This window comes from Phacochoerus africanus, chromosome 11 (genome assembly GCF_016906955.1).
Source record: "Phacochoerus africanus isolate WHEZ1 chromosome 11, ROS_Pafr_v1, whole genome shotgun sequence".
NCBI classification, from domain to species: Eukaryota; Metazoa; Chordata; class Mammalia; order Artiodactyla; family Suidae; genus Phacochoerus; species Phacochoerus africanus.
Window position 1 is genome coordinate 12,144,175 of NC_062554.1, and position 27,084 is coordinate 12,171,258.

Genomic DNA, 27,084 nt, shown 5'->3' on the forward strand with positions numbered 1-27,084 from the left:
CGCTGCTGCCGGAGCCGCGGAAGCGAGGTTCCGGGCTACTAAGTGGCCCACAATGTTCGCCTGACTCCCGGCGCTGACACCACTGGTGGAGTTTTGGAGGCTTGGTTCCTGGGGTCGAGATGCCAAGCAAAATGAGCCCCCCACACACCCCTTTTCTCTCTCTCTCTCTCAACCTCCCCAATCGCAATTGCCTCTCCTTCCCCGAATGTTCCTTCAGCAAGAATTTATTTTTGCATATGACATTAACAAATGCGTTTGATGGTTAGTTTTAAGAAACGTAATTAATTACATTTTTATAAAAGCTAGTTTTCACTTTTTTGGGTTTCCCATCGTTCATTCGCACAGACACACCTTTCAAAATCTAAAATTAACGTCCAGCCAGCCATAAAGAATTCACAGAAGTCAGGACTGTGTCATGCAGCCAAAATCGAAATTTAGCCTGGGTCTTCAGGTCCTTGCCCGTGGCTGGGAGACGAGCTATTTCCTAAAGGTTTGAGGAGTGAAAAAAAAAAAAAAAAAAAAAGAAGGAATCCATAACAATCTGTCAAGTAATTGTTCAGTCTCCACCAGCCCGCCTCCAATACTGAAGCGCTCAGAATTCTGAATAGCTCTCTGTCTAGACAGCGTTTCCTAACAAGGAGCTAACATGTCTTCTTCTCTTGTCTATTCTTTAGCGGGATCAACATTTTATCTAGAGAAATATTGGTTAAACCAGAGGTTAATGCAAAGTTATATGCATCAGGTATTGATCTTCAAAGTGGAAGAATTAAATATCAATTAATAAAAGATGGGTCTTTTATGCCTACAAAAAGTGCTTCTAGATCTGTGTATATTTCAAGTTAGGATTTTCTAAAGGAATGTATATTGGAACAGTTTTCTGGAAGGCAGCAAATGTTCCAGAGGTCAAAATTCGCTTTTTGACCCAGTAATTACATGTCTGAGGATCTCTCTCTTGCGTAAATTCTAGTATAATATACAAAAAGTTTTATTATGCAATCTTTTTTTTTGGCATGCCTGCAGCATTTGGAAGTTTCCAGGCCAGGGACTGAATCTGGGCCACAGGGGTGACTGGGATTCCTAACCCACTGTACCACAAGAGAGATCCCTGCAGTCTTTTTTTTTTTTTTAACTACAATGTTTCCTTTAAAATTATATCAAAAGAATGAAAACCACCAAAAATCTACTTCAGGATTATGCAATTTTTCAACACTAGATGAACCACTAGGCAAACACAAATATTTCAGTGATGTTTACACATTTTTTTAGTATATCTGCTGCTGAAGTGTGCACCTTCTGTTCATTTTTCTTTCTTTCTGTCTGTCTTTTTAGGGCTGCACCCCCGCCATATGGAGGTTCCCAGGCTACAGGTCATATTGGAGCGATAGCCACTGGCCTATGCCACAGCCATGCTAGATCCGAGCCGTGTCTGCAACCTACACCACAGCTCATGGCAACACTGGATCCTTAACCCACTGAGCGAGGCCAGGGATTGAACCTGCATCCTCATGGATACTAGTCATTCATTTCCGCTGAGCCATGATGGGAACTCTTGTCCATTTTTTGATTGGGCTGTTTTATTGTTGAGTTGTATGAACTGTGTGTGTATTTTGGAGATTAAGCCTTTGTTAGTCACTTCTATATGTACTGATAATAGAACAAACTTCAAAATATACTAAGAAAAGAAGTAAGAATGTAACAGTAGGTATAATTTGTGTGTATAGAGATATTTGTGTGTGGACAGAATACCTCTGCTGTCTCTGGAAAGATACACAAGATATTGATAGCAATGGGTGCCTCTTGGTAGAGGAGTTGGGTGGCTGGGGACTTTCTGAATTTTTCTCCATGTACATGAGAATATAACTAAGAAAACACTGTTTTCCTCTACTTGACATAAAATAAAGTTCAATTCTTTACAATGGCCTAAAAGACCCTGCATGACTTGGGCCCTGCCTACTTCTCCAACTTCAACTACTGTACTTCCTGGCTCTTACAAATCACTAGCCGAGAGAATATAAATTCTTTTTTTTTTTTTTTTCTTTTTCGGGCTGTATCCACAGCATATATATGTTCCCAGGCTAAGGGTCGAATCAGAGCTACAGCTGCTGGCCGACACCACAGCCACAGCAACTCGGGATCCCAGCCACATCTGCCACCTACACCACAGCTCACAGCAACACCGGATCCTTATCCCACTAAGAGAATCCAGGGGTCGAACCTGCATCCTCATGGACACTAGTTGGGTTTGTTAACCACTGGGCCATGAAGGGAACTCCTAGAATATAAATTCTCAAGTGCAGTACATTTCCCGTTGTGGCACAGTGGGACTGAATCTGACTAGTATCCATGAGGATGCAGGTTCGATCCCTGGCCTTGCTCAGTGGTTTGGGGATTCAGTGTTGCTGTGAGCTGTGGTGTAGGTCACCGACAAAACTTGGATCCTGAGTTTCTATGGCTGTGGTGTAGGTCAACAGCTGTAGCTCTGATTCGACCCCTAGCCTGGGAACTTCCCTATGCCGAGGGTGCAGCCCCAAAAAGAAAAAAAAAAAATTCTTGCAGGAATATGTCTTTCTTGTTCTTTTTTTGATCTCTAGCATCTAGTCCAGTGCATAATGCTCAACAGAATTCAGTGAATATTTTCTGAAGCAATAATGAATTTGCCTTTCCAAGTTTTAGGAAGGATTAGAAAAGGTCGCGTCTAGCATACTACTTGGCATAGAGGGTCGCAATGTGGGACTGCTTCTTTGTGCATCACTTGAAAGGCTGTCATACATGGGAATAGAAGCTCATTATATATTGCTCTGCAAACTAACCGGTAAAATTAGAGGAAGAAAAGTATTAATTCACCATTAAATGCCCTAAAAGACAGCTGCCCAGAGAGGCGCTGCTTTCTGAGGTGGTGAATAACTCCCCACTGCCTTCATTCAGGAAAACCGTAAAAAATAAATCTGCTCTCTGTGCTCTTCTGAGAGCCTCTAGGAGTCTAGGATTCTGTACATAGGTATGTTACAGGTCCCGTCTTTTTGTTTTTTTTCTTTTCTTTCTTCTGCAGCCACACTTGTGACATATGCAAGTTCCCAGGCCAGGAACGGAATCTGAGCCGCAGTCACGATCTATGCCGCAACGGTGGCAAAGCTGGAGCCTTAACCCACGGCACCATAGCGGGGACTCCTGGGTCCTGTCTTTTTTGTTATTGTTCATTGGTTGTATTTCTGAAACAAAGAGGAACAGAAACCACTGCTCGTTGACGCATTCTGCAAGGATTAACGTGCTGCAGTTGCTGACCGACAGTATACTCTGTGCTCCAGACAGAGGAAATACAGGCGATTAACGGGATGTTCTGTGCTTTAGTCAGGCCAGCCCCTTACGCTTAGAGGTATGTCTTAGGAAGAATGTTCATGAACCCAGATTCTTGCATCTTCCCATACACAGAAAAGCACCAAAGTCGTTAACTTGAGGTGTCACTCCTTAGTGACTAGCAGTCATCCTTTACCAAGACGTAAACTTGACTACGTATTCCCAAGCCAAAATATCATACACATGCTTCTCCCTCTCCCTTTTCAGATTTGTTCTCTCAGAGCTACCAAGAGGTTCTTTCTTAGGCTAGCTTCTTCAGTAAGCTCCCTGAATAAAACTGAAACCCTTACATTGTTTTTCTTGCAGTTGATAATCCTGAGACTGAAAAAATATTAGTATATTTACTAACCTTTCTACAAAGTGGGTATGCTCAATATAGCCAATAGAAACCAATGACTATATTGATTCAGGTTTTTGAGGTTTATAAAATTGTTCTAATCTCAATTGCCATTAGCACAGTAGCCCATTTCTTTGGAGCACTAAAAAGGGAATAGAAGGGTCAATAGTTATTTATTTATTTTTTTTGCAAACAGAAGCTGCAGGGACTGTACATAGGGGCCAATTGTCTCTAACACTCAAGTGCTTCCTTCACAAAGAATGGTTTGTGGGTGGAAGTCACTAACAAGGAAAACTCTAGCAGTGGTGGGCTAGAAAGAACACCTCTTCCATGGTTCCCTCCCAGTACTGGCTCTATCCTCTACCCGGGGAAAGATGCAATGATCAAGAATACCAGGTTCGGAGTTCCTGTCGTGGCGCAGTGGAAACGAATCTGACTAGCACCCATGAGGACGCAGGTTCAATCCCTGGCCTCGCTCAGCGGGTTAAGGATCGGCGCTGATGTGAGCTGTGGTGTAGATCGCAGACAAGGCTCAGATCCCACATTGCCATGGCTCCGGGGAGGCCAGCGGCTATAGCTCCGATTCGACCCCTAGACTTGGAGCCTCCATACGCCTCGGGTATGGTCCTAGAAAGACAAACAAAACAAAACAAGAATGCCAGGTTCTTTCCATTTTTCTTCTCCTTCCTCTTGTTAAATTTTGGTACATTGCAGAGTTCCCATCGTGGCTCCCCAGTTATGAATCAGACTAGTATCCATGAAGACACGGGTTTGATCCTTGGGCTCACTCAGTGGTGGGGAATCCGGTTTTGCCATGAGCTGTGGTATATAGGTTGTAGACACTGCTTGGATCCCGTGTTGCTGTGGTGTAGGCAGCAGCTACAGCTCTGATTTGACCCTAGCCTGGGAACTTCCACATGCCACAGGTATGGCCCTAGGAAGACCAAAAAAAAAAAAAAAAAAAAAAGGTGCACTGCATATGTTAAATAGCAGGAAAAGAATGGGTTTCTTTCTTTTTTTTTTTTTTTTTGCTATTTCTTGGGCTGCTCCCGCGGCACATGGAGGTTCCCAGGCTAGGGGTCCAATTGGAGCTGTAGCCACCGGCCTACGCCAGAGCCACAGCAACGCGGGATCCGAGCTGCATCTGCAACCTACACCACAGCTCATGGCAACACTGGATCCTTAACCCACTGAGCAAGGGCAGGGACCGAACCCACAACCTCATGGTTCCTAGTCAGATTCGTTAATCACTGCGCCACGACGGGAACTCCAGAATGGGATTCTTATATAACTTACTTGATAAATTTTTATAGTAACCTTAGTTTGTTCTTCACTTATTTCTAAATTTCAAAACATTTTGAGTTTTAGGTTCTTTTTTTTTTCATTTTTTTTATTTTTAGGACTGTACCCACGGCATATGGAGGTTCCCAGGCTAGGAGCCAAATTAGAGCTACAGCTGCCAGCCACAGCCACAGCCACGCGGGATCTGAGCAGAGTCTGGATGTGACCTACACCACAGCTCATGGCCAACGCCGGATCCTTAACTGACTGAGCCGAGGCCAGGGATCAAACCCGAAACCTCACGATTCCTAGTCGGATTTGTTTCCACTGCACCACGACGGGAACTCCCAAAACATTTTGAAATAGCACTTTGATTTATTTAGGTAACTGCCAAAACGTAGGATTTGTGGTCGGAAACCACTTACATCTCTGCAGAATTTAAATACATGAATACAAAGTATTGTACTCAGGAGAGCCGTGGGCTGCAGGCAGGAAGTCTGGGTTCTGGTCTGTGTTGGCACCGACAAGCTATTCCTGTCCCTGGAGCCACTGCTCCTGGTAATACAAGGGGCTTAATTGCTTTAAAGACTATATGTAGGAATTCCCCTTTGTGGCTCAGCAGAATGTGAATCTGAGTAGTATCTGTGAGGACACAGGTTTGATCCCTGGCCTTGCTCAGTGGGTAAAGGATCTGGTGTTGCCGGAAGCTGTGATGCAGATGGTACACACAGCTTGGATCTGGCATTGCTGTGGCTGTGGCCTAGGCCGGCAGCTGTAGCTCAGATTTGACCCTCTGGCTGGGAACTTCCATGTGCCGTGGGTGTGGTCCTCCAAAGCAGAAAGCCCCACAAAAAACAAAACCAAAAAGCAAACATTAAAAAAAGACTATATTTAGACTTTGAACTCTTTATAAGTCAAATAAAAACTTACATGGAGCCTAATATATGAAACAGATCAAAGCATATACTCACTCTGGTGGAAGACAGGACAGGGTCCAGAGCCTCTGAGGCAACTCTCGAGAACCTCCAAGGCCCTGCAGAACGTTCTGGAGATCTCTATACCAGATGAGCTCTTTGAGTTCTGCCATCGCATCGCTTTGGCAGCAACAACCTACAAAGCATGGTTCGGCCTTGTTGAGAGGCATCCAAATTCATCTTTTTGGTTGTTGTTGATCTGCATACCAATTGGCAAAGATGTGAGGAGCCACACTGGGTCCCTTGTATCAGTGCTGGTGCTACTGGACCCTTAGATTTTAATTATGGCCTGTGTGGCGGTCTTCGTTCATTCGGCTGTGCCAGAAACTGGGACTATGAAGACAAGTGTGGTCTTTGCTCTCACACTGTTAGTCTTCTGAGGAACAAAGATGACTAATCACATATTACAGCCATTAATGGCAGAAGCAGACCCCACAGGAGCACATGGTGAGATTCTCAATTCTGGGGGAAGAGGAAAGAAGGCAGAGGGAAAGGATGCAGGAAAATATCAAATGATATTCACTGAACATGTAACATGTGCCAAACAAGAGTCTAAGATCTCTGTGATCGTTTGGTTTTTTTGGCCATGCCCACAGTACACTGGACCCACACCACAGCAGTGACCCGAGCCGCTGCAGTGATAACGCTGGGTCCTTAACCTACTGAGCCAGAGGAGCACTAATTTTTTTTGGCTGCACCGAGGCATATAGAGTTCCCCAAGTTAGGGATCAGATCTGAGCCAGAGCTGTGACCTATACCACAACAGTGGCAGTGCCAGATCCTTCAACCCACTGTGTGGGGCCAGGAATGGAAACTGCATCCTGGTGCTGCAGAAATGCTGCTGATCTGCTGCACCACAGTGGGAACTCCAGACTTCTTTTTGTGTGTGTGTATGGTCATTTTAGAGATGAGGACATTGAGGCAGAGATGGTTAAATAACTTGGCTACAGATTAAAAAAAATCAGAGGCAGGACCTAAAATCAAGTTGTGTGACTCAAGGGGCCCCGCTCTGAATCATTACACTGTATTGCATTTATATTTATAGATATGGGAGCAGTGAAGTTGAATCTTGTAGCTCGGACAATCAGACCATAGGGTGGAAAAGTCAGCAGAGAGGAAAGAGAGGAAGTGGCATGAATAAAAGGAAGCAGAGGTGCAAGATAGCACAGCACACTGGGAATTCCAGGTTGTTAGGACAGCTGGAACGCAGGGTGCAAGGGGGACTGTGGTGAGGAAAACAGGCAAGAGGGGCTGTGCTCGCCCCCTCCTCCTTTGGCAAAATCCCTACCTTTTTTTTTTTTTTTGTCTTTTTAGGGCCTCATCCTCGGGATATGGAAGTTCCCAGGCGGGGTGGGGGGGGGTGAATTGGAGCTGTAGCTCCACCACAGCCACAGCAACACCAGATCCAAGCCACTTCTGCAAACTATACCACGGCTCAGGGCAACGCCAGACACACAACCCACTGAGCAAGGCCAGGGATCGAACCTGTGTCCTCATCGATGCTAGTCAGATTTGTTTCTGCTGCGCCACAAAGGGAACTCCCTGAAATCCTCATCTTTATCTCTGAATGAGACTCAAAAGAAGTCTGGGAGAGCAGAGTGAATTTAAGAGATGGGGTAGCTGGATTAGCATCCTAGGATGCCACTGACCTGGACTCTCTCTGGTCTTCTCGGGGGACAATGGGTAAAGAAAATGAGTGAAAGTTCCTAGCGTTGGTTAGGTAAATGGTGGCGGAATTTGAATGTGCAGCAGATATTAGGCAAACTGGAACTCTGGATAAAGTGTATGGAGCACCTTCAAGGTGGAGGGAGGAAACCAGGCTGAAAAAACACTTAAGTCTAATCACATGAGGACAGTTTGAGAAGGAGTAGCCTCATCCAAATCGCAGTGTGTGCTTCTAGAGTAAAGGAACTGTCCACGGTGTCTTCAACTCAGGGTGAGAGCAGATGTGGTTTACAGTCTCTGCTGAGGCCCAAACAGTTCATTAAATATTCTCCCTGGCTTTGTGAATATTGTCAATGTACAACTGCAATGAAAAAATATGAAAAAAAAAAACCCAAGATATACAGAATGGGGACAGTACATGCCAGTTGCCTGTGCACACGCCAACAGGAAAACACGGGAGCTGGTAACATACCCCAAGTGTTTTCTGCAGAAATACAAAATGGTATTTTATTTCTATTTCCCTAATAAGCACATGATTGTAATTACGCTTTATAGCCTGACAGCGGTTATCACAGGCCACAGATAGTCATGCTGCCGACCAGGCTCCCCGCCTGCCTAGAGCAAGCCGGGCAGTCTCAATGACCTCAGACTACTTTAACAGGGGAAGGAGAGATTTGTTTCAGCTGTGTTTCACTGCTATGGACCACAAGTGGCTTCTCACCATGGTGACAATCAGGTTGCTAGGCTGGGCAGGGCCAACTTTCAAAGAATGGTCCTCAAACAGATCTACTGAAATGAATGGTTCCTGCCACCAGCAACTTTCTTCAAGTTCTGATTAATTTACCATGAAGTAATTGCTTGGAATACATCCCAGCAGTTCCTTTATTCATTGCTTCTTTGTCTTGCTCACAGGAGGGTCAGTCAATACCGAAATATACAGTTTGAACCAAGCGTATATGATGCCCAGGGCACAATACACTGAGGTCAGTAACAAAGGGATAAAGGGAAACTTCAGCTTCCAGGAGGTGAGAGGGAACAGGAATTCGCAGAAGACTTCCAGAGGCCCCAGGCCAAGGAGGTAGAAAGTTTCCATCCAATTAAAAAGAGGTTTTTCTTTTCTGAAGAAAAAAAGGAGGGAGGTCTGATTTTAGATGAGTCATTCTGGTTCTGCAAACATTTCTCAGCTAAAGCTTCCCACCTGCACTCTCTTGACGTCAAGTACAGCTAAAGCCAGAGTCAAAAGAATCCCTTAAATTTCACAGTTAGGGAAAAATGACAATGACATATCACAACATTATCTCAACAAGCCAAATTTCCCCAGTCATCATCTATACTGTCACTTTGCTGAAGGGGCTCAGAGAGAATTAGCTATGCATTTGGAAGAGGAAAGAGTGCAGGATACTGTGATACTGGAATAAGAATATGGTAATATATGTTTTTTTGTTTGGGTAAAATAATATGAATTTGCCATTTTAACCACTTTTAAGTATATAACTCAGTAGTATCAAGTATACTGATAATGTAGTTCAACCATTACCACTATTCATTTTCAAAACATTTGCAACACCTGCAAAAGAGTCTCTGGAGACATGAAGTAATAACTCCCTATGCAGTATCACCAATGCCCCCATCAGTCCCCGTACTACTAATGTACTTTTTATTTATTTTTTGCTGCACCCACAGCATATGAGGTTCCAGGGCCAGGGATTGAACCTGCGCCACAGCAATGACCCAAGCCTCTGCAGTGACAATACCAGATTCCTAACCCACTCTGTCACTAGAGAACTCCCTAATCTACTTTATGTTTATCTGAATTTGCCTATTTGAAATATTTCATATTAATGAAATCACACAGTATTTGTCCTTTTGTGTCTGGCTTATTTCACCTACTCTGAACTTCCAGGCTCGTCCATGCTGTAGTACATTATCAGAGCTTCATGCCTCTTTCAGGCTTAGTGACGTTTCACTGTATATATACCATTTTGTTTATCCATCCATTTTGCTGATGAACATTTGAGCAGTTTCTACCTTTTGGCTACTATGAATCAAATTGCAATGAACTTTGGTATACAAGTATCTGTTTTTTTGTTTTTTGTTTTTGTCTTCCTTTTTAGGGCCGATCTTGCAGCATATGGAGGTTCTCAGGCTAGGGGTCCAATCGGAGCTGTAGCCGCCAGCCAACACCACAGCCACAGCAACACGGGATCCGAGCTGCATCTGCGACCTTCACCACAGCTCACGGCAACGCCAGATCCTTAACCCACTGAACGAGGCCAGGGACTGAACCTGCATCCTCATGGATGCCAGTCAGGTTCGTTAACCGCTGAGCTACAATGGGAACTCCCAAGTATCTGCTTTCAATTTTTTTGGGTATACACTTAAGAATAGAATTGCTGGAGTTCCCATCGTGGCGCAGTGGTTAATGAATCCGACTAGGAACCATGAGGTTGCGGGTTCGATCCCTGGCCTTGCTCAGTGGGTTAAGGATCCAGCATTGCTGTGAATGTGGTGTAGGTCACAGACGTGGCTCAGACCCCTCGTTGCTGTGGCTGTGGTGTAGGCTGGCAGCTACAGCTCCGATTCGACCCCTAGCCTGGGAACCTCCATGTGCCGCAGAAGCGTCCCTGGAAAAGGCAAAAAGACAAAAAAACAAAAACAAAAAAACAAACAAACAAAAAGAATGGAATTGCTGGGTCACATCATTATAACTGTTTTAACATAATTAAGTATATGAGGTTTTATGAACCCAATCATATATAAACTGTAAGCTTGCAAAATTACATCAATGATATTATATAAAGTTTAGAAAAGAAAAAAATTCCACCCATAATTCTAACATGTGTAAGAATTTTTACACATCTTTTAGTTTTATAAATCTGTATTTATTTATTTAGTCTTTTTAGGGCCCCACTGGACAGATCATTAACCCACTGAGTGAGACCAGGGATCAAACCTGCATCCTCATGGATGCTAGTCAGATTTCTTTCTGTTGAGCCATGACAGGAACTCCCTATAAATCTGTATTTATGTGGTTTTACTTATAATGAATATTTTACATTCCATTTTTTAGTTTTCTTTTTTTAAAATTAGGCACATTGCTAAGAACATTCCCTACACATTCTTTATTTTTTTAATGGCTACAAAAGCAGCATATGGAAGTTTCTGGGCCAGGGATTCAATTTAATTTTAGCTTTTTTTTTTTTTTTTAGGGCCGCACCCATGGCATATGTACGTTCCCAGGCTAGGGGTCGAATCAGAGCTGTAGCTGCTAGCCTATGCCACAGCCACAGCAATGCTAGATCCGAGCTGTGTCTGTGACCTACACCACAGCTCACAGCAATTCCGGATCCTTAACCCACTAAGCGAGGCCAGGGATTGAACCTGTGTTCTCCTGGAGGCTAGTTGGGTTTGTTACCACTGAGCCACGACAGGAACTCCCATTTTTCAGTTTTCACATAAGTTTTTTTTTTTTTGTCTTTTCTAGGGCCGCTCCTGTGGCATATGGAGGTTCCCAGGCTAGGGGTCTAATGGGAGCTGTAGCTGCCGGCCTACGCCAGAACCACAGCAACGAGGGATCTGAGAAGCATGTGTGACCTACACCATATTCATGGCAACGCCGGATCCTTAACCCATTGAGCAAGGCCAGGGATCAAACCTGCAACCTCATGGTTCCTAGTCGGATTCCTTAACCACTGAGCCACGATGGGAACTCCATATAAGGTTTTAATTTAAGCTATGTAATCCCTCCTCAAATATTCTCCCAAACTAAAGCCATGATCTTTGTTGTCAGGTCAGAACATGGGTAACTTCTCTCTTCAGCTGCTGATATTTTGTAATGTTATATTATCTTTAAAACTTAAAAAACAGAGGAGTTCCCTTCGTGGCTCAGTGGTTAACGAATCCGACTAGGAACCATGAGGTTGCGGGTTTGATCCCTGGCCCTGCTCAGTGGGTTAAGGATCTGGCGTTGTCATAAGCTGTGGTGTAGGACGCAGACAAGGCTCGGATCTGCCGTTGCTCTGGCTCCGGCGTAGGCCAGCGGCTACAGCTTGGATTAGACCCCTACCCTGGGAACCTCCATATGCTGCAGGAGCGGCCCTAGAAAAGGCAAAAAGACCAAAAAACAAAAAACAAAAAAAACCTTAAAAAAACAGGAGTTCCCGTTGTACAGCAGAAACGAATCCGACTCGTATCCACGAGGATGCGGGTTTGATCCCTGACCTAGTTCAGTGAGTTAAGGATCCAGCAGTGCTGTGAGCTGTGTTGACTGCAGATGTGGATCCGATACCACACTGCTGTAGCTGTGGCGCGGGCCAGCAGCTGTAGCTCTACTTTGACCCTCAGCCTGGGAACTTCCGTTATGCCACTGGTGCAGCCTTAAAAAAAAACAACAAAAACACGGCCCAGATGATCTTATCTACAAAACAGAATCAGATCCTGGCCAGGGAGAGCAGACTTGTGGTTCCCAGGGGAGGAGAGGGGAGGGGGTGGGATAGACGGGCAGTGTGGACGCAAACTGTTCTATCTGGAATGGATGGGCAATGGGGCCCTACTGTATGGAACAGGGAACTATGTGTGACTGGGTCACTTTGCTGTACAACGCAAATTGAAGAAACATTATAAATCAACCATACTTAATCAAAAAAATTAAAAGCTTATTGAGCACTTAGAAGCAAGCATTTCACAAGAGTAAATATAATTTTAAATGCACTTTTTTAGATTACCTGAATAGAGTCTTCAGCGAGGAAATACTATAGATGGTAAATAGCAACATGAGTAAGATTTTAATGGGAAGTTCTGTCAAAAAAATTAAAAAAAAATACACATGATAATTTAGTTGATAAGAGAAAGGTTATAATGCCTAAGGTAACATAATCATACTGACACAGCTATATAGTGCTAGTAATACTTTTTGAGCTTAACTATGCATTTTTGTGACATCTAAAGATACTCATAATTAGGAACATATTGAAAGTTTTAAGGGAATGGATGAGCTCTGTCTTTCTAAGAGATTTTAAGGTTGTTTAAATCAGATAGTATTGATCTCTAGGTTCTGATGAAAGGGCAGGGCAATCACGTAGATCTCTCTAAAAAGAAGCTGTTTACCTGGTGCCGTGAAGAGCAGCGGGAAGAGGGAATAATGTCCTGCTGTGGTCAGAATCAGAAAAATCGAAGCATCTCCTGCTTTTCCCACAGACAAAAGGCTAAAAATAAAAATTCTTACAATAATTCCTTAAACCACAAATGAAACATATATTTCCAAAGAGCTGAAATAACCTGTATCTATTATTATTTCTAGAATTGGCTTATGCATAAAATAACATACTGATTCTTTGCTACCTGTTCAAGTGAGAATGTTAATTTTTTTTAAACGGGAAACTTTAAGCAATAGATAGAAGAATGTACCACACTGAATCAGGGAATATTCAAACAAGAATCTTGCCTCTCTGAGTAACTGTCTGCTCAAACAAAGGAATATTTTGGGATTGGGAGCTGCTTAGTGGCGGTAGCCAGGGAAAGAGGACTTGGGGTTTTTATTTCCAGCCCTATAGCTCTTCTCTTGGACAAGACCCCACACCTGCAGGTGTTCAGTAAACATTCTTACTACAGATATTTGAAGTTTTGCTCTATTTTTAAATTGGAAACTCCAAGTTGCTAAATGAACCCAGATAAGCCATAGACTGACCTGAAAATTTTGCTTCCTGTTCTTTCAGAACCTAAAGGCTTTCTTTCAGGATTTAGGGGAGGGGAAAAAAAAAAAAAAAAACCTCAAGAAAAAGGCTGATTCTATTACCATCTATCTGATTAGGCTTCAGCTGCATATAACATGGACAATAATGCATTCAGAATGCCTTTCCCCTTTTTTTTTCAAAAAGCACAGTACAGTGAGAAGATCTTGATTTAGCATGATAAGATTTGGGCTTAAGCCCTAACCCTGATAACTTGCTGGCTGTGTGGCTTTGGGTAAGTCACTTAAACGCAGATCCCCAGTTTTGCAAATGTTAAACATACCCGTTTATCTTAACTGTTGTCATGAGGCTGAAAGAAATAACGTCAAACAAAACCCTAACACCCCCCCACCCCGGCCCCAGAAAAAAACCCCAAACAAGAAGAAAAACAGTTCCGGCAAATTTCAAGGGCTGTACATATGTCAGGTATTCCTCTGTAATGGACTTGATTCTTACTCTAACAACACCTAACAAGGGCCTTATTTTCACAAGTGTGATGACACTAAGCTCACGCTTTTTCCATACTATGCTGCAGTTCAACATCCAGAAGTAAGAGTCTGGTATCATGGTTCTTAACCACTACAGTATCCCTTACCAAAAATGCAGGGGTAGGGGCAGTTTTGCATACCTTAAAACCTTAATGGGTACAGAGATCCCAGTTTAAGCATCCCTGTCCCTATCTGGGTATAAATTTGTTCCCTTAAGCCTTTGCCTTTGCCCATCTCACTGAATACGTCAAGAAGGGACTGATGAAATGGAAAACAATAAGCTCAATGAGAAATATGCCAGCAATGCTGGAGGACTGAGCTTACCTCATTGGGAGAACCGCAAGGAGTATGGCTTTTTCATGGACATGCCATCCAAACATGAAGGAGCTCAAGGCACAAAGAATCAGACATCGGAGAAAGGCTCTGGGCCCTTGAGGTTTAAACCAAAGACAGAAAATAGAGGGCTAGAAACAACAGGCAAAGATAAAACGTCACTATCATTTAAAATAGGCTTTACCGGAGTTCCCGTTGTGGCGCAGTGGTTAACGAATCCGACTAGGAACCATGAGGTTGCGGGTTCGGTCCCTGCCCTTGCTCAGTGGGTTAACGATCCGGTGTTGCCGTGAGCTGTGGTGTACGTTGCAGACGCGGCTCGGATCCCACGTTGCTGTGGCTCTGGTGTAGGCTGGCAGCTACAGCTCCGATTGGACCCCTAGCCTGGGAACCTCCATATGCCGCGGAAGCGGCCCAAGAAGTAGCAAAAAGACAAAAATAAAATAAAATAAAATAAAATAGGCTTTACCAAAACATTGCTCAGGTGCATGTAGTTTACACCATCTCTAAACAACAGCAGATCTTAAGACCATTTCCCATTAAACTGGGATAATTTGCTTTGTGAACAGACCAAAAGTTAACATAAAAACTACTCAAAAAAAATATTTAACTCAGTAAATGTAATTCTACTCATAAAAATTAGTGAGAAGTTCTAGGATATACAATATAACCCCTTATTACATCTTTGTAACTAATTAATAGTCATGATCCTATTAGGTCAAACTACAAAAGTTCAATGATATTTTGGGGCTAATAATAAATTAGATCTTAGCAATATTAATAAATAAAGACCTAACTCTGTGGGCTGGAATATAATTTACAACAAAACCATGGCCTTCAGCTTATAAGGCTATTCATTTCATTTCTTTCATTTCATTTTTTTTGCCTGCAACCATGGCATAGGGAAGTTCCTGGGCCAGGGACTGAACCCAGGCCATAGCAGGGACCCCAGGCCCCTGCAGTGACAATACCAGATCCTTAACCTGCTGCGCCACAACTACTCTAAGGCTGTAGTTTTAGAAAAGTTTTAACTTCAGTAAGAACATGTGTAAAAGTAGGCCAACAGAGCTTAATTACCTACTAGTACTACCACATAATTAAGTGGGGTCAGGTGTCTTGAGAGTGGGCTTGATCATCTAGAAACCAAAATTAGAACTGAGTGTAATTATAAATAGGATTGAGGCATTTATATTGGATTCTACTAAAATTCTATCATGAAATTGAGGGCATCATGATCACTAACAAAAGCAACTACAAATGATGCTTATAAAGGACCTGATTCATATTAGATTCTTATCTGATGCTCAAATAGTCATTGCTGACTAACGCTCTCAACTCATTATCATCAAGACAAAATAGCCGTGCAGTCCAGACAAATGTGGATTTTGATTAGCTAGCCATGTATGAAAACAAAAACCTGATCTCCCTACTACATTGTCCTCTTTCTCCAGGGTGTGGTTCAAGCTCCCTCCTCCCTGGGCTTGTCTTTCTTCCTCATCAGATGGTCAACAGATGGTCTATCTGGCGAGAACCTCTCTCCCAGAGGCTTTGCTAGTATCCTCATGGTGTTCAGTTAGCCTAAGAATTGCCAGGAAATGCCTCAATGTGCAGCAGAATTACAGCCATGGAATTTATCCTATGGATGGGAAAACGTGAAAGCTGAAGTTCAACTGGCCACACAAAAGAAAAGCAGAGAAAATGCAAGCAATGGGTATCATGGGTCAATTCTTACCAGTATGGCAATCAGAGTGCAGATGAGGGTGGCCAGGGGGGTCACTGAGGGAAGGACCGAGTGTTGGAACTGCTGAACCAAACCACTTGTCATTGAGGCCTTGGGAATCTTGCTGGGGTCAAGCAGTTTCAATTCTAAACCTAAAATAGATATTTTATGTTGTTTTGATTTGATCAATGGCACACCGTATTTTACCAACCAATTCCTTGGGGAAAATAAAAAATAAGCTACTAAATCTTTTGATGGCTTCAAGGCTAAGATTTCAATACCTCAGTCTTACACTATTCTACCAAACAGGCTGCTGGTTTAGACTGCAACTGTTGTACTGGCACAGGAAACTTTGCCGGCAGGCAGCATGAATAAAAATCTGCTCTCATCTCTAAAATGAAGAAAGCCTTCTAAAATACAGCTCTGACCATGTCCCACGCCAGCTTGGAGTCCTTCCTTGCCTGCGGGATAAAGTCCATATTCCAAAGCGTAGCACAGTATTTGCCATGATCTAGCCCCTTTCCAGCTCTGCAGCCTCATCTTTAAGGGCAGCTTGGCCACAATGAACTGACAAACTACTCTTGACACCTGGGATGGCCTACTCACATTGTAAAATTAACTCCTAACTCACGTACTCATCTGAGAATGCTCCTACTCAAGCAGAGTTGATTTTCTCGGGGGCTAGGTCTCTCACACATGTTTCTAACTGGTGTTCATCACACTCTGGTTATACACTCACTTCCTCTACTATACCGGGTTCCTTAAAGTGTAAATGATAATTCATTTCTATCTCCAGCACATAGGCATTCAGAAATACTTACTAAAACGAACCCAAGTCTGAGGACAATGAGGCGAGCCCCAGGCCAAACAAGCTAATAGGATAGTCAGGCCCAGTCTGAGCACCTGCATGGCCGTAGTTACTACCACTGAAAATTCGTGAAATGAGGGAAAGGTGGAAACTACCACCATATTTTCCATGCATTCACCTCTTCCCTTCAGCCTGCTGATCCTCTCTTAAATCTCCCTGAAACACAGTTGCCTAACCTGCCACTGACTTTCCAGGTAAGACATCATTGAGGAGACAGGTCTACAAGGTGAGTACAGTAGTTTCCTGACTCAGATAAGGCAAGGGGCCCTGTCACCCCGCATCATGCTGGTTGTTTAAAGCTTTTACAAATGTTGAGAACTTACTTGGTAAGATGCCACATACATCAAGGCTAGGTTCTCAGTGGGTGAGGGACAATATCAAACTATGGTTTCCTACAAGTATGTATCAAAAATAGTAGCCACCATGCATTAAGCACCTACCATGTGCCAAGGGCACTGTAGCCATTACTTTCAGTCCCCCGGGGGCAGAGAGAGATGAGGAACTTGCCCCGAGTCACACCACTGTTGGGTGAAAGAACCGAACCCAGTTCTACCTGGTTCCAAAGGTGCTGCTACTGACAGACTAGCACTTCTTTATTGCTGCATTTGATTCTCACAACAGGTTTTTACATTTTTAAAGGTTGTAAACAAACAAACAAACAAACAACGAAACATCTTAAATAGCCTGCAAAATAGAAAATATTTACTGTCTGGCCCATTACAGGACAAGTTTGCCTCCCCTTCTCTTGAGCCTGCCATTTCGCATCAAGCTAGAATGTATTCACAAATGAGAGATTATGAGTGATTCCATAGTTATTTGCAAACCCGGCTCAAGGTATACATTATTTCTCACTACGCCTCAAACTTAAAAGCATAACCTAAATTTTCCCTTTCTTTTCATCGCATGCTAAAGAGCAGGGCTACCATTTTCCGTATGGGTTTACTATGCAGAGGGACAACTTACCCTTCTCTCCTGCTTCTTCACATTTCTAAGTTTAATAGTAGGGTTATAACTACTGAATAATGCTTAAGGCAAAAATTATCTTTCAAAAAATGTCAAAATGTTATTTTTTTCCAAGGAGAGAATCAACAACCTCATTGGTGCACAGAGCTTTAATGAGGAACACTTCAGGGCAGTCTGTTTCCTGCCCTGGAGCCTCCGTCCGTGGAACTACGCCCTGTTCATTCTGAAAGCTAAAGTGCAAGGCTGGAGAACAGACAGTTCAGCCACATTCAAAAACACAAAGCAGGTCTTTCCATTTCTCAATGTGACTAGTCCGTTCAATATTCTCAGTCTATGTAAGGAGGCTTCCCATCATACCGATGACAGACAGCACTTTGTCCAAAGCGTTGTACAAAGCCCAGAAGTTTGGAGCCCAGTATGCATGGCAGAGGCCCCTCTTGAAAGGGAAGAGTCGGGAAAAGACTTGAGGCAGTTGGTTCTGTTGGAAAGAGTAAACAGTGATCAGAATTTTTTCCAAATTCAAAAAGAGAACTAGGGGGAGTTCCCATGGTGGTTCAGCAGATTATGAACCAGTCTAGTATCCATGGATGAGGGCTCAATCCCTGGCTTCGCTCAGTGGGTTAAGGATCTGGCAATGCTGTGAGCTGTGGTGTGGGTCGCAGACGCGGCTCAGATCCCGTGTTGCTGTGGCTCTGGTGTAGGCTGGCAGCTACAGCTCCGATTCAACTCCTAGCCTGGGAACCTCCATATGCCAGGGTGTGGCCCTAAAAGACAAAAAAGACAAAAAAAAAAACCCAAAATAAAAAAAATAAATTAGAGCAAATAAGCAAAATTGCAAATATGGAAATCTGTGACTAGCTATGATCAACTCTAAGTGAGGCATATAGTTAAACATACAAATACATGGACACACATATTTGAAAATACACGAAAGTGTCTGAAAGAATACCATCCTATCTTTGGGGAATCATATTGGAGAGAAGTGAAAAAGGAGGATTTGTGCTTATTTATTTATTTATTTAGTCTTTTTAGGGTGGAACTCGCAGCATATGGAGGTTCCCAGGCTAGGGGTCGAACCTGCAACCTCATGGTTCCTAGTTGGATTTGTTTCCACTGTACCATGATGGGAACCCTTGTGCGTATTTATTTATTTGTCTTTATAGGGCCACACCTGTGGCATATGGAAGTTTCTAGGCTAGGGGTCTAATCGGAGCTGTTGCTGCCGGCCTACACCAGAGCCACAGCAACGCAGGATCTGAGCCGTGTCTGTGACTTACACCACAGCTCGTGGCAACGCCGGATCTTTAACCCACTGAGCAAGGCCAGGGATCAAACCCGTAACCTCAGGGCTCCTAGTCGGATTCATTTCTGCTGCCACGACGGGAACTCCTCCTGTGCTTTTTTTTTGTCTTTTTGCCATTTCTTGGGCCGCTCCCGCAGCATATGGAGGTTCCTAGGCTAGGAGTTGAATCGGAGCTGTAGCCGCTGGCCTACACCAGAGCCATAGCAATGTAGGATCCGAGCCGCATCTGCAACCTATACCACAGCTCACGGCAACGCTGGATCCTTAACCCACTGAGCAAGGCCAGGGATCCAACCCACAACCTCATGGTTCCTAGTCAGATTCGTTAGCCACTGAGCCATGACGGGAACTCCCTCCTGTGCTTATTTTTAATTAATTTTTATTTTTACTTTTTGCTTTTTAGGGCCGCACCCGAAGCATATGGAAGTTCCCAGGCTTGGAGTCAAACTGGAGCTGTAGCTGTCTGCCTACACCATAGTCAGAGCAACTTGGGATCTGAGCCGAGTCTGTGATCTACACCACAGCTCACAGCAATGCCAGATCCCCGACTCACTGAGCGAGGCCAGGGATGGAATCTGCATCCTCATGGACACCAGTCAGACTCGTTTCCTCCTCTCCACAACGGGAACTCCTGTGCTTATTTTTAAGATTCCTGGCTTTATTTTTTCCTAAACAATAGCAAACTCATATTTATAGCAAAAGACTTACCAAGGCTAGAAAAGGACCCAATGAAAGAGCAGAAACTAGGAAAACAATCAGTCCCAGTGAAGTAAGACGGACAAAGCTGAAACTGTTCCATCGGATGGACCCATCTAAAGAGAAGAAACATTATCATTAACCAGGAGCATGGAAAGCCATGACTCAATACAATACACTAAATGATATGCCAAGGGCAGAGAAAAGCCAGGATGGGAAAAGGGTTTATAGGGTCAAGAGTTGAGAGATTAACTGCTGTGCCTCATAAAACCCTCTGACAAAGCAAGCCACCAAGTCAAGACAAAATAAAGACAAAATGATCACTAAAACTTGCCTGGTTTATTTGCAGTGAAACAGTAAGATCGTAGCAGATATATACCGTAAGCTGGTGCTACATAGAGGTAGATGTGCTTGAAATGCAGGAGAACAGCAAAGAGAAACGCTCCTTCCATATGCCTTTTCTAGGGGATTTAAAAGGGAGATATCGATTCAAAATTCAGCTGGACCACACAATAATCCAGAACAGAAAAAGGGACCATGGAACAGAAAAAGGATATTAGCGCAAAAACTGGTGCAATCTGAATGTACCAGTACTGGTTTCTTATCTTGATGACTGCACCATAGTTACATAAGATGGTAACATTAAAGGGGTACAGGAACTCTTAGCATCTTTGCAACTTTCCTATACATCTAAAATTATTAAAAAAAAAATATGGCGTTCCTGTTGTGGCTCAGTGGATTAAGAACCTGACAGAGTATCCATGAGGATATAGGTTCAATCCCTGACCTTTTTCAGTGGGGTAGGGATTCTGCATTGCTACAACCTGTGGTGTAGGTTGCGGATGCAACTCGGATCCAGTGTTACCATGGCTGTGGCACAGGCCTCAGCTGCAGCTCCCATGCAACACCTAGCCCAGGAGCTTCCATATGCCGCATGTGTGACAGCAAAAACGTTTATACGCACTAGGAAACTAAAAAATTCAGGTGACTCACTTTATTATGACATTCACTTTAGTGTGGCGGTCTGGAACTGAACCCACAATATCTGTGAGGTATGCCTACTACTTTCTGAAATACTGAATGAATGAAATATGATGTCTGAGATGTGTTTCAAAATAATCCTCTATATGTGTATATATTTAGATCACTATTATTTTTTTCTACTTTTGTATATAATTAAAATTTTCTACCATAAAAAGTTTTTAAAATTCAGTCAAGTAGTCTACATGCAATATAAGGACAAGAAGGTGTTTCCAGCTAGCCTTTATACTGAGTCCACTAGGTTCATAAATCCATTATTTCAACAAATATTTATTAAGTCGGATGCTGAGGTACAAGATTTATCATCATAACAATACACTACAAATTCTCCCTAAGAAACTGAAAAGCTCAGAGAATTCAATTACCCTCGCCCCCCTTACAACAACAGCTGGAGTTGATTTCCTGAGATCTGGGAATAAGAATATGAATGATTACACTTAAAGCTATGCTAACAAAGAAGCATTTACATCTTATTTTATGGGTCAGGTAACGTGAAGTACAATCAGGCTGAAGGCACCAAGTAATTAGTGGATCTAATGAACCACCTCGGAGGATTAAAGGCATTCTGATTGAGGGAACAAACACACATGCGACCCAAACTGAGTTGACTAACACTAAAGAAGTCTGCGGGCTACCTACCTCACAGGAATTTTGGAAGGATCAAGTGAGATAATGGTCCAGAGGTTCAGCAAAGAAACTGCCAAAGGGACCATGAAAGACCTGGTTCCTCCTTTCACTGTCTCACCGGGTGTGGTCTAGAATAGATGAGTTAGGAATGATAAAGGAAAAACAACGGGATGCGTCCAAAGTCTCCACCAGTTTTATGATTTATTTAGGACTCGGAGAAAGTCTAGCTGGTTCTACAGCTAACTTTAGTTCATTTGTTCAACAACCAACCATCACTCATTCATTGAACACCACTTATGATCTATGTACTCTGTGGCTTTCTATGGTTAACAGAAAACAACTTATCCAGATATTTATAGTTGACAAAGAACTTTAAAATGGATTAATGAATTTTGATCTTTCCAAAGTCCCTGTGAGGTAGGTGGCCCCCATTTTACAAACAGAATGTATCAAGGGGTGAGTTTTAATTTTGCGGATGAGAAAACTAAGGCTGAGAGGGTTGAAAGACTTGCCTTGGGTTAATGGTTCCCAAACCTGATGGTGTATCCAAATTCCCTGGAGGTTCCTAAAACCCAATCCCAGAGATTCTGATTCAGTGTGCAGATGAATGTCCCAGAAATCCCAATTCCCTGATTTCCTCCTTCATGAAAGAAGGGTAACTTTTAGCAACCTCATAGAAGAGCTGCAAGGGTTGCTCAAAGATACTCTATAGAATACATCCAATCTGAGGGAGCCAATGCATTTGAATAACTCCAGTCTGAGTCACACAGCTTATTAGGGTTATTTCAGATTTCAACTCAGGTCTTCTGATTCAAAACTCCATACTTTTCCCACCGCAACAGTTACCATACTGTATAAAACACTGAAGATTTCATTCCTAGAAAAACAATCTCAACCAAATATAGAAACTCAAGTTTATTTCAGGCCTGTCACACTCTCACAAGCTTTTAGGGCATGATTTTCTCGTCTGTAAAGTGAAGAAAATTGTTATCAAAAGGAATTTGTGAGAAATACTCCAGAGAAGTCTCTATAGCATGTGGCAATTCAAAGTAATTGGTCAAATAAATCTACCTATCACCCACTATGCTGATGCCTTTAGAGGTTAAAAACCAAACTAATATAATTAGCTCATTTTGAAAGAATCCTGAAAGTTTACCTGAAATAATCGTGCAATGGAGAGTAGCATTAATCCAAATAAAAAGCCATTGTACTGGAAGTGAATATCTGGACTTAGGTCAAGGAAAGAGAACAGAGGATACCAAATTCACAATGAACTGTGCTAGCAGACAGGATAAAAATTGCAGATGCTTTTATAGGTAAATTAAAGACAAAAATACTACCACCAGTTTGGACTTCTCATTGTGTTTTAACAGTCAAATCCTGAACAAGCTGTTAAATTAAAAGTAAAAAAAATTTATTAGAGTTGATTTATAATGTTCTGTCAATTTCTGCTGTATGGCAAAGTGACCCAGTTATACACACACATATACATTCTTTTTCTCATAGTGTCTTCCATCATGTTCCATCGCAACTGATTGGATATAGTTCCCTGTGCTATATAGCAGAATAAATTAATATTTATGTTTAAGAAGAAAACAAGAAACTTTCCATTGTTTTCTTTTCTTAAATTTTTAAAAATTTTTAAAATTTCTGTCTTTTTTTTTCCTTTTCTAGGGCCGATTCCCAGGGCCAGGCTAGGGGTTCAATCGGAGCTGTAGCCGCCAGCCTATGCCACAGCCACAGCAACACAGGATCCAAGCTACGTCTGCAAACTACACCACAGCTCAGGGCAACGCAGGATCCCTAACCCACTGAGCAAGGCCAGGGATCAAACCCACAACCTCATGGTTCCTAGTCGGATTCATTAACCACTGAGCCACAAAGGGAACTCCCAGAAATATCGCTTTTATCATTAGGATGTTAGTGACATCCAGACTCTTTGGACTTAAGAATCTGTCTATTAATATGTGGCAGACCAAAATGGTAGAAAAGCATCTGTTTCCATATGCAACACGTGATATGCCCTTTCCTATAAAAGGAATTTAGAGTAATACATTATAAAACTATTTAAGATATGCATAGATTAACCTAAGAACGGTTAATGAGTCCCAGGATACTGCCTTACCGGCAGTTTAACAGGTTCTAGCATATCACTACTTACTTTTTAGGGACAAAGTCCTCTAGCAACCAGAGTCTAGTAAAGTTGGGCAGAGATCACAGTTTGGAGAACTGACTAACTCGCTCCATGTCCACTTTCAAAAGCAGCTTGTGTTTAGGAATCACCATCACAGAAAGAATTAATCTTATACTTAATATACATCAAATAAGTTAGGAGCAGCCCATAAAATGTCAAGGATACGGTCTACAATTAACAACCCGAAGTTCCACAGCAGTAGTACTGATAGAATAAACTTTGGCTTCTCTGTAAGTTCTTTGCCTGCTTTTTTCCCATCAATGCACTTACAGCACCTATATTGGGACACAAGGCGAGAGAATGAGAAACAACTTTAACCTTCATTAGAACATCACATAATACTTCTACAGAGTACACGCTGATACACTCTGATGCATTTTATTAGCCGTTCCCAATAAACTGTCCATGCCATTCTCTTTTTAAATGTGTAACGATTTTATTTGGAAAATGCATTAGTGAAAAGCAACATGCAGGCTGAAGAGCAGTTGGATAACTCAGGTTTGTATCAACTCAAAAATATGAAGGAAAAGAAAGGGAAGGAAGAGATGGAGGAATGAAGGAGAGAAAGGACGAGGGAAATGCAGCTGCTATATCTAAGGAGGGCTCGGTGCCGGCCAGGTGCTTTCTTTCAGAGAATTACCTTACTTCTCTAGGGCCGGGGGGAGTTTTCTTTTTAAAAAGGAGGAAAGACACTCCAAGATAATTTCTTATAGTCCTTCATTACAAATCACAGGGCTAATATTGCCAGTTATTAGGAGCAAAAAAATGGTGATGGAGTCCAGTTCTGGTGACAATGACAACTTCCTAATTAAAGCACCCTTAGGTGTCATCTCTCTCCAGTGGGTTGGAAATAATTTTAGATGCTTCTCTGTGACTTCCCTAGAAACAGAGATTGGGGGAGTTCTCTGGTGGTGCAGTAGGTTAAGGATCCAGTGTTGTCACTGCAGTGTCTTGGGTGGCTGCTGTGGTATAGGTTTGATCTCTGGCCCAGGAACTTCCACATGCTGTGGGTGCCCCGCTCCACCCCCGGCCCGGCAAAAAGCAACAGGGATTGGGTTTTCCATGGCATTCTTGATTGCTTAAAAAGGCTGTAGTAGTAAGAAAGGCCTCAGGGTCAGTTCTAGGTCTCTTTCTTAGCTATGCTGATTTGAAAGAAAGTCTTCTTTTAATACAAAAACAAAAACAGCCACCAAAACTCAAAAGTAAGGATTCTGAAAACTGAGAGGGCACACACTATTTCAGTCCTTAAGCCTAAAAAATGCAGACCAAGACAACATAGCACTCTAAATTATGTATCATCATAGCAGCCAAATTAAGAAAAGACCATGGGGGTTTGGGAGGTAGGTGGTAGAGGGGATTTAAAAAAAAGAATACAGCTGCAAACCTGCAGCTCTTTTTTTTTTTTTTAAGGCCGAACCCTTGACATATGGAGAATTCCCAGGCTAGGGGTGGAACTGGAGCTGCAGTTGACAGCCTTCACCACAGCCACAGCAATACGGGATCCAAGCCATGTCTGCAACCTACACCACAGCTCACGGCAACACAGGATCCTTAACCCACTGAGCAAGGTCAGGGATCAAACCCACAACCTCATGGTTCCTAGTCGGACTTGTTAACCACTGAGCCATGAAGGGAACTCCTACATTTTTATCTTATTTAACTGTTCCCTCTACATTGCAGGTGAAAATGAATTCTGTGCCCTCTCTCTGTCCATATATACTTCTCCTGGGAGTTCAAATTTAAAGCATTTAAATTTAAACACTATGAGTTAAAAGTACATTACACATCACCTTCCCTTCCAAATCTTGCCAGGTCATAAAGAGACTGAAGGTCCTGGTGCCAAACACGAGTTACTCCATGAAAATGAGCAGGGGGCTAAAACATCCCCAAGGGACTTGTTCCTGAGTTGGGCAAGAGTTCAGTCTAGAAGCCCTTACAAACAGAAATGACCTATTTATGACAAGGTTACTGCTCTGTCACAATCACACTCGCAGGCTTAAGTACCAGGACAGAAGAGAAACCAACATTAACCAGGAACTTACTACTTGGAAGTCACTGGGCAAAACATGCTATGTATGTGTATTCAACTGCCTAAAAGTACTTTGTAACCATAAGGTGCAAAACATAAAAACATGAAATATAAATGTAACTTAAAAGTTAGTGTCTGCTATTTTCAACAGAGGAGTGGATCAAGAAGATGTGGTACATATACACAATGGAATATCACTCAGCCATTAAAAGGAATGAAATACGGCATTTTTAGCAACATGGATGGACCTAGAAATTATCATGCTAAGTGAAGTCGGTCAGACAATGAGACACCAACATCAAATGCTTTCACTGACGTGTGGAATCTGAAAAAAGGACAGACTGAACTTCTTTGCAGAACAGATACTGACACACAGACTTTGAAAAACTTATGGTCTCCAAAGGAGACAATTTGGGGGTGGGGGGATGTGCTGGGTTGTGGGTCGGAAATCCTATAAAATTGGATTGTGATGATCATTGTACAACTATAAATATAATAAATTCACTGAGTAGTAAAAAATAAAAAAAGAAGAGGAAAAAAAAAGTTAGTGTCTGAGTCTTCGTGAAGACTACAAGTAAAAGCACTCTGAGATTTCTCGGGCGCGCTAGAATGGAAACGTCATTGGTGGTTAGCCCTATGGGTATGTGGGCATGAGTGTGCTGTGCTGTTATGCAGGCGTGTATCCCAAAGAATAGGGTTGGTGACAGCAGCCTCTGGTGGCCTGCTACAAGGAAGGGAAGACAAGCAGCTAGAGCCATTTTTGGGCAGGAGAAATGGTAGTGGAACGCTACCTGGGACGACTAATTATTATTATTTTTTTGGTCTTTTAAGGGCTGCACCCACGGCATATGGAGGCTCCCAGGCTAGGGATTGAAAAGGAGCTACAGCTGCCAGTCTACACCACAGTGACAACAATGCCAGATCCGAGTTGCGTCTGCGACCTACACCACAGCTGGTGGCAACGCCGGCTCCTTAACCCACTAATTGAGGCCAGAGATTGAACCTGTGTCCTCATGGATACTAGTGGGGTTCGCTAACCACTGAGCCATGATGGGAACTTACCTGGGACGACTTCTCACAACATTCACCATCTCTTGTTCTACCTCTACCCTGTAACCTCCCCTTATCCTCCATTTTCTTCCACAAAATTCAGCTAGACTGCTTGCTGTAATTACTCATGCAATTTAAAACACAAGAGGAGTTCCCGTCGTGGTTCACTGGTTGGTGAACCCAAAGAGTATCCACAAGGACGTAAGTTCCATCCTTGGCCTCACTCAGTGGGTTAAGGATCTGGCATTGGCATGAGCTGTGGTGTAGGTTGCAGACACGGCTCGGATCCCGCTCCGAAGGGACCCGTGGCCTGGGAACCTCCATGTGCCTCGAGTGTGGCCCTGAAAAGACAAAAAAGACAAAACAAAATGAAACAAACAAAAAACCCAAACCCAACACAGTTTTGGACGGTTCTAACACTGGCTCTCATAT

At 42.9% G+C, this 27,084-nt stretch overlaps 1 protein-coding gene across 3 annotated transcripts in view; it reads right to left on the reverse strand.

Annotated features, from left to right (window-relative positions):
* Positions 1-8,469: 8,469 nt before the first annotated feature.
* Positions 8,470-27,084, reverse strand: part of ALG8 (ALG8 alpha-1,3-glucosyltransferase) — a 30,868-nt gene continuing 12,253 nt past the window's right edge. For all 3 annotated transcript variants that reach the window (XM_047753051.1, XM_047753050.1, XM_047753052.1), the window contains 10 exons: positions 23,739-23,848; positions 22,536-22,603; positions 20,046-20,172; positions 19,724-19,827; positions 18,070-18,190; positions 15,894-16,033; positions 14,153-14,292; positions 12,718-12,815; positions 12,336-12,408; positions 8,470-8,729 (listed from right to left, as the gene is read on the reverse strand). In XM_047753051.1, the coding sequence (XP_047609007.1) occupies positions 8,498-8,729; positions 12,336-12,408; positions 12,718-12,815; positions 14,153-14,292; positions 15,894-16,033; positions 18,070-18,190; positions 19,724-19,827; positions 20,046-20,172; positions 22,536-22,603; positions 23,739-23,848 (1,213 nt within the window). In that variant the 3' untranslated portion in view covers positions 8,470-8,497. The remainder of the gene's footprint in view (positions 8,730-12,335; positions 12,409-12,717; positions 12,816-14,152; positions 14,293-15,893; positions 16,034-18,069; positions 18,191-19,723; positions 19,828-20,045; positions 20,173-22,535; positions 22,604-23,738; positions 23,849-27,084) is intronic.